Source organism: Rhinoderma darwinii, chromosome 1 (assembly GCF_050947455.1).
Source record: "Rhinoderma darwinii isolate aRhiDar2 chromosome 1, aRhiDar2.hap1, whole genome shotgun sequence".
In the NCBI taxonomy this organism is placed as follows: domain Eukaryota; kingdom Metazoa; phylum Chordata; class Amphibia; order Anura; family Rhinodermatidae; genus Rhinoderma; species Rhinoderma darwinii.
Genome location: NC_134687.1, coordinates 562,782,340 through 562,794,586, shown reverse-complemented (window position 1 = coordinate 562,794,586; position 12,247 = coordinate 562,782,340). Strand labels below are relative to the sequence as shown.

The 12,247-nt window shown below is 40.6% G+C and overlaps 1 protein-coding gene across 1 annotated transcript in view; it reads right to left on the bottom strand.

Annotated features, from left to right (window-relative positions):
* Positions 1 to 12,247, bottom strand: part of LOC142661301 (arylsulfatase B-like) — a 140,155-nt gene that overhangs the window by 101,001 nt on the left and 26,907 nt on the right. Inside the window, exons 3-4 of the mRNA XM_075838718.1 lie at positions 10,975 to 11,165; positions 6,235 to 6,442 (exon numbers count right to left, since the gene is read on the bottom strand). Coding sequence (XP_075694833.1) covers positions 6,235 to 6,442; positions 10,975 to 11,165 — 399 coding nt within the window. The remainder of the gene's footprint in view (positions 1 to 6,234; positions 6,443 to 10,974; positions 11,166 to 12,247) is intronic.

Genomic DNA, 12,247 nt, shown 5'->3' with positions numbered 1-12,247 from the left:
GTGGCGCTCAAACTCATTACCGAGTTCAAGATGTTTGACATTCAAGATGTTTGGAAAATTTGGTTTCCATTTTTTTATCATTTGCATATTATTAACATGTCGAGCGATCCTGTGATTTCCACAATTCCAAAACCTTTTCTTCATGGTGTTGCAATTAAAATGTTGGAGTGTATAAAAGTAGTAGTATAGGGTTAGATTCAGGGTAGTAGGAATAGTTTAGGGTTATGTAACTAAATTTTACCTAAAGTCTGTTTTTCACGATAAAGAGTTAGTGTGTCTTACAATCTATCTTACGATATCATAAGCAATAATGCTTGTCCTATACAAATATTACATTTGCATGTTACACAGAATAAATAAGACTAATCAATGAAGTGCAAACAAATCATGGGGAACTATGGGGTTAAATGTTATCTGCAGTGAAGATATATAATAAAAGTTGTGGATATGGTGAAATTGAAAATTAAAAAAAATCTCCTCGGCCTGGGAAATGGATTTACACGATTTCCTGTGTATCCACTCATCGGTCGTGTCTTAAAGAGACTCTGTTGTCAATCAGATCAAGGGGGAGATGTCACATGTGGTTATACCTCCCTTGAGGTTTTCAGTATGTGGTTAAACACTATGTATCTTCATTATTGGTTATGTGCTTCATTTTCCTTTCTGTATTCTTGTTTTTTATTATGTAAAAATATGGTTGTCGGCCATGAAAATAAAGAATTTCAAAAAAGAGACTGTCACCACATTATAAGTGCCCTATCTTCTACATAAGGAGATGGGCGCTGTAATGTAGGTGACAGTAGTAATTTTTATTTAAAAAAATGATCTATTTTCACAACGTTAGGAGCGATTTTGGTTTATGCTAATGAGCTTTCTTAATGCCCAAGTGGGCGTATTTTTACTTTCGACCAAGTGGGCGTTGTACAGAGGAGTGCATGACGCTGACCAATCAGTGACCAATCGGCATCATGCATTCCTCTCCATTCATTTACACTGCACTAGCGATATAGATATATCACTATGTGCAGCCTCATACACAAGCCCTAACATTACTAGTGTCCTGATAATGAATACACATGACCATCCAGCCTGGACGTGATGTTTATTCAGAATCCTGGCACTTCTGACTCTTTTTTTGTGAGATTCCGGCAAGTGAAACCAAATCTCGTTTAGCTCCGTGATCAGCGTCATGCACTCCTCTGTACAACGCCCACTTGGTCGAAAGTAAAAGTACGCCCACTTGGGCATTAAGAAAGCTCATTAGCATAAACTAAAATCGCTCCTAACGTTGTGAAAAAAGATTGTTTTTTTAAATAAAAAGCATTACTGTCGCCTACATTACAGCGCCCATCTCCTTATATAGGAGACAGGGCACTTATAATGTGGTGACAGAGCCTCTTTAAGTCAATTCTGTTATAAGAGGTTAAAGGCTATTTATGAACAAAATGCTTAAAAACAAAAAGGCTGTTGAATGTTCCTGTCTGCTGAAGATCTAGTAAAGACTGTCGTGCACTGGATTTCTATGAGCCAGTTTTTACTAAATTGGATCGATATGTTTGGCTCCACTGGCTGCCAAAGATGACCAAGAACTATTAACCGTTTCACAGCGGAGGACAGGAGAGTCACGTTCCCTCACAAGTGCTCCTACCTAGCCAACAGCCTGACTTATAGATCCTCTATATTAATGGATAAAATGCTTCCGGACCATATCATTGTTCTGGTTAGAATGTCAACTGGATATTTTTTTATTGTATTTTTTTACTTGATGGAGTAAAGTCAGTGCTAATAAGCTGGAAATCATGATTGTATACATTTTTAATACAAAGAGTTTCATCCAACAAAATAATAGTAACACTGGAGCCGTGAAATTGCACTGTGCTGTTTTATGACAGCCTGTGTCTACACTTTAGTTGATCGACTACACATTTCAGTAAATGGTAGCTGATGGACATGGACTTTGAATACCCTGCAGTGTTCAATGTTATTGAAAGGGAATCGGTCATCAATTTAGATGCCTCAAAACTGCAGACAGAGCAATATAGGGGAGGGCATTATAAACAGACATTTGAATACCCCGGCGCGGCGGTCGCAATTGCCACTCCCTTCTCTGAGGAGACTGCCAATCAGGAGACCACTAGAGCAGTCACTCATAGCAGAGAGGCAGAGCTTGCAATGTGCAGTGCAGGAGAGCTTGCACATCAAGTGCCCACCTTAGTGGCACTTGAAGTGCCAAGGGAATCCAAGGTAGATTTACACTGTCCTCCCCCTCCCCTATATAGCTCTGTTAGCAGTTTTAAGGCATTAAAACTGCTGACAGATGCCCTTTAAGGGCCCATGTGCACATAAAAGACACAATGAATGGAGCCTGTAGCGTGGCTCCTTACAGTTCTGTATGACGGAGTGATAGCCACTCCGTGTGTTGTCATCTAGTGCCTCAATAAGGCGCTGTATTCTGTTCTAGATACATTACATAATACAACATATGGAAAAACTTGCAGCAATTTTTTATCATTGATTCCATATCAATCCGTGATAAAAAAAAAACAAAAAACCTGAGTGCCTTCACATAAAATTGGAGGCCCACATATGTACAGTATGGGTCTATAGTAGTATATGGGCACCAAAGTTGGTATCTGTATAACAAAGATCTGTAAAACAGCCATGTGCAAGAGGCCTAATGGAAATTTTCTGTAATTAAAAGGGCTGGTTAAGGAATTGCCTAATATACAATACAAATATTTTCCAAGAGAGGGAAGTTTACGTGAGTTAATTGAAGTTTGAGGTTCATGAAATACTGGAAGTTGAAAAGCAGCCAGAGTTGCCAGGTATATATAGAATACAGGAGCCATCTCCTCACTGCAGACTTCTTCATTAACATAAGAAAATTCTTCAGACAGAAGTATAATAGAGAAAAACCAGTTAACTGTATCCAAAGAAATAAGAGGATGTGATCCGGCTCTCCCACAGAACTTTCCAAAAGCACAAGAAAAGCCTTCTCTTCTCCAAAACTGTGGTGTATGGCTGAGGGATCATTACCTCTGTCAGAAATAATAGCAAGGGAATCGTATACGGACTCACTCCATACCAATGTCATTAGTAAAGGAGATAGTCAATTTCCCAGCATGCTAATTAGGCAGCAATATGGTATTATATAATATTACAAGACTAATTCCCGCTAGCACTACATATTGGATGCATTGCTGTCTATGTCTACATCCATATAATGCTACTGAAGTAGCCTCAACACCCACACAACCAGCTGCACAATGAGAAATGCCAAAAACAGAGCACACCATTATATTCCTGCCATCTGGCTGTACTGTGCATGTAAATAACCCTCTGTGTGCTGGGAGAAATGGGTAATTTGTTAGGATGGGTCAGGGTTTAGGTCCGGGAGAGAGACATCTTGACTTTTTCACTGGGTGATCTTGTTTAGGCTACTGGCGACTCATTGGAAAGAAGCCAAATATCACTGCCCGATAAATAAGCACATGATGTAAATTCTGCATGTCCTCAGTTTCTATAACCCATGGCGGACTTGCCTAGAAAAGTTTCCATTTGCAAAAGGTTATTGTAATATGGAATAAATAAACAACAAGTGATGCAAGACTATCAGGAGGTGTCATTATAAGCAATGCAAATACTAAATTACAACAAATAAGCTAATTACTAATACTAAAGTTTAGCCATGGGTAAACAACGCTGGGTATTATCCAACGGTGGAAGAGACTATAAGCGTGGACCATGCACTATAGTCATGAGAATATAATGGTTTCTTATTCAGAAAAAGTGTATTTCTAAAAGGGTTAACTTAAAATATTTAAAAAAAAAAAAGATGTAAGACAAGATGGTGAATTACTGACCTCTAGTGGCTTTTGAGGCATATAACATATTAGTTTATCACTGGCTTAGGCCTCATGAACACGACCGTGCCCGTAATTACGACCCGTAATTATGGGCACGGCCGGCCACGGGCAGCCGGACGTTTTTACCGCCCGTAAAATATTAAAAAATAGGACATGTTCTATATTTTTCAACGGCATGGGAGCCTTCCTATAAGCAAACGGGAAGGTACCCGTGGCCAATAGAAGTCTATGGGCCTGTAATTACGTGCCATAATTACGGGCGTTTTTACGTTTGTGTGCATGGGACCTTACACCAATTACAGTGCGGACAATTGTGCACTTTGAATATGGTTCCAATTTTAGAGGATATCTAGCGATACGCGCCCCTTTATCGACCAGTATCCATTTAGTAGCAAAAACACTGGAACGCTGGTTAGATTAGGGTAGATTAAAGTAGTCACCATCTCTGCCAATGATTTTTATGAGATTACCGCTTATAAAGTCAATTACAGCAGAACATCCCCTAACTACAGAATTGTTGGGTTTGTTTGTACAGGTCAGGGTTACCTGCCATTACATTCAAAGCAAATAAGTCATATGATATCATCAGGTTAGTGAAGTCTATAAAGCATAGAGAGTGTCAGCAGTAATCTAGAACAAAGGAACATTAGACACGCTTGGATCATTTTCATTAACACTGGGTTACAATAGAACCACCACAATAGTCCCAAAACTCCTAGTGTCCATATTTTATTATTGATGAAAAATGTAAACAAATCACCATGAAACAGTAAATTGAATATGAGGACTCGATGATCTACTGTGCGAAGAAGAGATTTGTACCTAAGCAACAAAACTCGTAAAGATCACGCATAGTTGTGTGGGACATAAATCTCCGAGGTTATATATAGTGGTGCATCCCTCAATCTCGACTCCTAATGGTGTTCATATAGGTTCTACCCCTTTACCAGAGATAAATGGATCAAAGACATGGATGAAGAAAATTCTAAAAAGATAAACTATAGAAAATAACAATAAAAAAATAACGGAGGAAACTCAGGGACTATCATGTTCACATTAGACATTGCTGCCTAGCGTACGGCTCTTTCAAAATCTGTCGCTAGTCAACAATGACGCTTCTCATCCGACCAAGAGGAAACTTTTCTGCCGGATAAGAGGATTATAATGATGGCTAAAAGGATTATAATGACGGCTAGGAGGATTATAATAATGGCTGAAAGGATAATGATGGCTAGGAGGATTATAATGATGGCAATGTCCATCAGATCCTCTTGTTAAAGAGGCTCTGTCACCAGATTTTCAAACCCCTATCTCGTATTGCAGCAGATCAGCGCTGCAATGTAGATAATAGTAACGTTTTGTTTTTTTCAAAAACGAGCATTGTTGGCCAAGTTATGACCATTTTTATATTTATGCAAATTAGGCTCTTAAGTACAAGTGGGCGTGTTCAAAGTTATGTACAAGTGGGCATGTTTAAAGTTAAGTCCAAGTGGGCGTGTATTGTGTGTGTACATCTGGGTGTTTTTACTTGTTTTACTAGCTGGGCGTTGTGAATAGAAGTGTATGATGCTGACGAATCACCACCATCCACTTCTCTTCGTTAAGGGTATGTGCACACGTAGTGACCAAAAACGTCTGAAAATACAGAGCTGTTTTCAAGGGAAAACAGCTCCTGATTTTCAGACGTTTTTTGAGCAACTCGCATTTTTCGCGCCGTTTCCGCTGCGTTTTTTACGTCCATTTTGGAGCTATGAGAAAACAGCTCCAAAAACGTCCAAAGAAGTGTCCTGCACTTCTTTTTACGAGGCGTAATTTTACGCGTCGTAATTGCCGTACGACGCGTAAAATTACGCGTCGTGGGAACAATACAGCGTTATACCCATAGAAAGTAATGGGCAGATGTTTGACAACGTATTTGAGACGTATTTTCAGACGTAAAACGATGCAAAAAACGCCTCGTATACGCCTGAAAATAGGTCGTGTGAACCCAGCCTAACACCCAGGTTCTGGCAGTGCACAGACACACAGCGTGTTCTGGAGAGATCACGCTGTGACGTCACTTCCTGCCCCAGGTCCTGCATCGTGTCGGACGAGCGAGGACACATCGGCACCAGGCGACAGAGGCTACAGTTGATTCTCTGACTTTTTGCATTTCTTTTCAGCTGTACATTTACGTCACTAATTTGCATAACCTTTGCTTTCGATAATTTAATACATTTACGGCTTTATCACGTTTAATTTTCCTGACATATATCGCGTTTTAGATGCAAGTTTTTAACCTCTGCAATTTCCGCCAACATCACGCGCAAAACTGAATATAAATGTGGACCAATGACTAATGAATAAAACTCTAGTGCTTTAAAATTACCTGTAGAGAATATAAAAACGGTGTTGTCCCAAAGTCCACGTTGCTTCAAAGCAGAAGTGACATTTCCTACTGCCTCATCCAGAACGGACATCATCCCTGCATAATGGCGTCTGTTCTCATCTTGGATGAAGCTGTAAGGCTCTAAATATTCCTGTGGAACCTGAAGAGGTGAGTGGACCGCCTGATAAGGCAGGTAAAGAAATAGCGGCTGCAAGACAAAAAGGAGGACATCCCTAAGAACTATATTTAATTAGGCAAAGATTATTCTTCATACCTATCTTACGGTGAATATCCACCCTTGAAATATAGGTGTTTTTTTTTTACCTAAATAGGTCAAATATTCCGTGCTAATTAATGTTTCTTTAAAGCATCTCAGCCTTTCCTGGGTGGCCACATGGACAGCTATTGACTAATCTGTCCGTCCATACGGCCAACCGAAAAACGGCCATGATGCCGAGAGGAGTCAACTTTTCGGACGCCGCTGCCACTTTATTCTAGCAATATGCCACCTATATTTGCGATGAGCAGATAAAATCCTAGTTGCTTGCAGCCAATTATAGAGGAGCTACTACATACATAAGGAGCTTACTGTACACGGTTCATTAGTGATGAATGAATTATTTCCTCCAATTAAAAGTTAAGTCACCAATTCGCAAATAGATTCTTGAATTCCCAGCAATTGGATTTAGGCTCAATGAACACGATGCGTATTAGCGTGCGGCAAAACCGCAGTGTAATATAGTACCAGCATAGTCAATGATTTCCAGGAAATCTCATGTACACGGTGTGGTATTTTTCGGGATGGAAATTGGCCCGCGGTGCGTATTTTTAAATAAGCAGAGATTATAATTATGGCTTGGCAGAACACAAAGTCCGAGTTTACTACACTGGTAGCAACTGGTGAATAAATATATACCTATGTATAAAAAGCTATACCTTAGCAGAAAACGTCCCGATAAATTCGGAAAAATTTGGTCCAGGTGGTTAGAGACTCTAGAAACTGCGGTTTAATGGTCACTTGAGAGTAGCAAAGAGGTGGGTGGGGGGGGGGGGGGTTAGAGAACAAGGATGAATGTTCGTTTTGATGCAGTCAGGCTCTCGGAGATGGTAATTTTACATATCCTGTCAATGTCATACAATGCCTATGCTCCGGGTTGACATTTCTATACAGTACTGATGCCTTTCTGAATGTCTTGTTTTGTATTGATTGTATATTGGTACATGTTTTGTACAACAAAAGTTTTGAAAATAAAGCCTTTTAAAAAAAAATAATTATGCAGCCTGTCAATTTATCCTATGTTTCTGGTTGCGAATTGTATCCTCCTAGTGCTGAGGGGGAAAAAAAAAAAACCACCACCAAAACCCGCAGCATGAAAACACGCTGATTTACGCATCAAGACGTACAAACCGCAGTGAAAACCGTGCAATCTGGTGTGGTTTTTACCTGCGAATTTCCTGCGCATTGCTCTGGTTTTAGTGCATATTTTATGCAGCAAAATGCGCAACGTGTGCATGTAGCCTTAGGATTCACGAACACAATTTTAGGGAATCAAGGGCAAAAATTTTCCTGGCGAATTTAGAGAATCGGACAAAAAAATTTTCTTAGGGCTCGTCCGTGTGCTGTGCGTGAAAATCACGCACAGCAAGCTGACCCATTGATTTCAATGGCGCCATTCACACTTGCAGGAGTTTTCACGCAACATTTCCACTGCTCCAGTGTCCAGTGGCGGCGTGCTTTACACCACTCGGATGTTTATGCCAGTAGGTGGAGTCAGCAGAGCATTGGCAACTTTTATGCACTTTGCGCCTCAGCACTCAACCCCCGCTCTGTAACTTTACGTGGTCTGACACTTCGTGACTGAGTTGCTGTGGTTCCTAAACTTTGCAATACCACTCACAGTTAGGCCAGATTCACACGAGCGTGTGCGTTTTGCGCGTGCAAAAGGTAAATAACAGCTCCGTGTGTCAGTAGCGTATGATGCGTGGCTGCGTGATTTTCGCGCAGCCGCCATCATTATGACACTCTGTTTATATGTTTGTAAACAGAAAAGCACATTCATAGTTTTGACTACTGTAGAGCGCATCACGCGTGGCACACGGAAGTGCGTCCGTGTGCCGTGCGCGGTTTTCACGCACCCATTGACTTCAAACGGCCAAAGATAGGACATGTCGTGAGTTTTACGCAGCACGCACACACGCTGCGTGAAAATCCCTGACAGTCTGAATGGCCCCATAGACTAACATAGGTCGGTGCGATGCACGTGAAAATCATGCGCGTAGCACAGACATATTACACGTTCGTCTGAATAAGCCCTTAATTGTAGAATATCTAGGAGGGAAGACATTTTATGAACGGACTTGTTGCAGTAGTGGCAGTACCACGCTGGAATTCAGTGAGCTCTTTGGCTAAGTTCACACGGAGTATTTTGCCGAGTTTTTTTACGTGGAAACCGCGTCGCAAAACTCGGCAAAAACGGCCCTAAAACGTCTCCCATTGATTTCAATGGGAGGCGTCGGCGTCTTTTTCCCGCGAGAAGTAAAACTGCCTCGCGGGAAAAAGAAGCGACATGCCCTATCTTCGGGCGGTTACGCCTCTGACCTCCTATTGACTTCAATGGGAGGCAGAGAAAGTGTATTTCGCTGTGTTTTATGCCCGCGGCACTCAATGGCCGCGGGCGGAAAAACGGCGCGAAAATCGGCGTGCAGGAAGAGGAAAATCTGCCTCAAACTTCCAAACGGAATTTTGAGGCAGATATTCCTCCTGCAAAATACTCCGTGTGAACATAGCCTTAGAACGACCCATTCAGTGTTTATAAAGGCAGACTGCATGGCTAGTGCTGGAACTCTTTTATTTTATAGAAAAATATAAACAAATCCACAAAATACATAACAAAAACTAAAAACAAAAATCTGAACTAAAAGTACGTTGCTGTGTATGTATATATATATATATATATATATATATATATATATATATATATATATATATATACACACACACACACACACACACACCTGACCTGGCCCCACATACAGCCACATTCACACCTTATCCAAAACAACAATTAGATTCTCAAAAAAACAGAACAAAAACAATAGTAAAAAACAACCTACTTGCAGCCATGCCAACCAAAGTGCACAGAAACAAGAAAAATAAAGTAAACAAATAAGCAAATGACACCCCAAACCGCAAAAACACCCTTTTTTTTTTGTGTACATTTTTATATCTTTTTTCTTTATATATATTTTTCCCTTCACCATAATAAATGTCACACACACATATCCTATCTTTCCCTATCCTTACATATCCTAACCTGGACCACCACCAGCCGGCATCTCGCCTCATGTTCTCCATGGCTAGTGCTGGATTTTACACACCTGTGACAATGGGACTGAATAAAACACCTGAATTCAATAATTAAGAGGTGTGTCCCAATACTTTATTGCTTTGCTATATACATCAAACATAGAAGCCAGAAAATAACGACCTGGTATTAACAGATTAGCATTCACTTGTTAAACCGGTAAAACTACTTGCACAGAAAATCCAGTTTTTGACACTGCTGTAAATTAGCAGAGGCGCCAGATGGCAAATTACTGTTAACCGGATATTCAAAAACTCTATTCACACATTGGTAACGAACACCGCAGCGTGGCCGGTCCATTGCAGTTTTGCCCTATTAAAGAGGCTCTGTCACCACATTATAAGTGGCCTATCTTGTACATGATGTGATCGGCGCCGTAATGTAGATTACAGCAGTGTTTTTTTATTTAGAAAAACGATAATTTTTGACGGAGTTATGACCTATTTTAGCTTCATGCTAATGACTTTCTTAATGAACAACTGGGCGTGTTTTACTTTTTGGCCAAGTGGGCGTTGTACAGAGGAGTGTATGACGCTGACCAATCAGTGACCAATCAGCGTCATACACTTCTCTCCATTCATTTACACAGCACATAGCGATATCGCTATGTGCAGCCACATGAACACACTAGAACGCTACTGCAGTGTCCTGACAATGACTATACATTACCTCCAGCCAGGACGTGATGTGTATTCAGAATCCTGACACTTCGCCAATACAAATCCCGACACTAAAGCACAGCAAGCGTAATCTCGCGAGATTACGCTGTATATGGTCATTTCAAACGAGATTACACTTGCTGTGCTGTAGTATCGGGATTGTGTTAGTGAAGTGTCAGAATTCTGAATAGACATCATGTCCTGGCTGGAGGTAATGTCTATTCATTGTCAGGACACTGCAGTAATGTTATAGTGTGTTTATGTGGCTGCACATAGCAATATAGCTATATCGCTATGTGCTGTGTAAATGAATGGGGAGAAGTGTATGACGCTGATTGGTCAGCGTCATAGACTCCTCTGTACAATGCCCACTTGGTCAAAAAGTAAAACACGCCCTGTTGTCTATTGAGAAACTAATTAGCATAAATCTAATATAGGTCATAACTAACTGATCGTTTTTCTAAATAAAAAACACTGCTGTAATCTACATTAACTTTAATGGGTAACAAAAAAAAAAAAAAAAAACATTCAGAACCACATGTAAAAGGTATGATCATGGTACTGCATGCAAAAAACAAAACTGCTCAGTCTTACATAAAAATAAGTGCTAGAAATATACCCTAGAATTGCTCCTTTAAATGAGCAGCAGCGGCTGCCGTTTGCTGCAAAAACAAAACATATATCGCCAACTATGCAAATTGCAACCATGTACTCACTGTTTCAGGTTTGTGGTTAGCTATGAGATCCACTGCTCTTTCTGTAAAGACGTGAGTAGAGTATTTGTGGTTATATCCTCTCGCTGCTGCTTCACCATCTCGGAAATCAAGGGCACATACAGTTTTATTCACACCCTTGATTTCATAACATAGATCATGAGTATAATAATCCTCAGCACCCTGGAGATATCCTGAAATACAGAAAGTTAAAAATGTAAAACATTGTGTTAATATAGTTTTGTGTTATATAGCTTTTGTTTTTTTTTGCTTTTGCCATATTTAGCCCTAAATTGTACGGAGCAGAGCTCTTTCCAGTGTATAGGAGACCTCGTCACATGGCTACCTCATTCAACAGCGTCAAATCTATTGGATGAAGCTGTAACGCGTCCACTGTAGAGGGGAGAAGGGGAGCCATGCCGGCCAGCCAGACAGGAAAATGTAAAATATAATAAAGCGGGAATCATTTTAAATAAATCAGAAACTTACTTAAAGAGGCTCTGTCACCAGATTTTGCAACCCCTATCTGCTATTGCAGCAGATCGGCGCTGCAATGTAGATTACAGTAACGTTTTTACCTGCTAACGCCGATGCTGCTGCAGAATCAACTGAAGCCTCTGGTGCCGAAGTGTCCTCGCTCGTCTGACACGATGCAGGACCTGTGAGTGACGTCACAGCGTGATCTGGCAGAAGCTGGGCGTTCTGAAGAGAAGTGGATGATACTTCTCGTCAGAGCGCCCAGCTAGTAAAAGTATTAAAAACGCCCCGATGTACGCACATAATACACGCCCACTTAGACTTTTACTTTTAAACACACCCACTTGGACTTTTGCAAGCCTCATTTGCATAACTACAAAAATGGTCATAACTTGGCCAAAAATGCTCGTTTTTTAAAAATAAAAACGTTACTGTAATCTACATTGCAGCGCCGATCTGCTGCAATAGCAGATAGGGGTTGCAAAATCTGGTGACAGAGCCTCTTAGTAATTCGGGACAAACCCTTTAAAAAAAAAAAAAGAAGTTTTACAACTTTCAAGTTTACCTTCTGTTTCAAATCCTCATATTTCATCTCTGCTCAAACTGTATTGTTGTCAAAAACGTTTCTGGAGTTTGTGCCATATCTCATACTATGAAGTACTAATAGAGAATATGGTCCAATATACGGTATTGTAATGAGCAGGTGATAACTGCTGTATAAAAATTAGGGGCACAGCGATGGGAGCAGCTGTGGCCCCCACGTTTGCCAACATTTATCTTGGCTGGTGGGAGGAGGAAA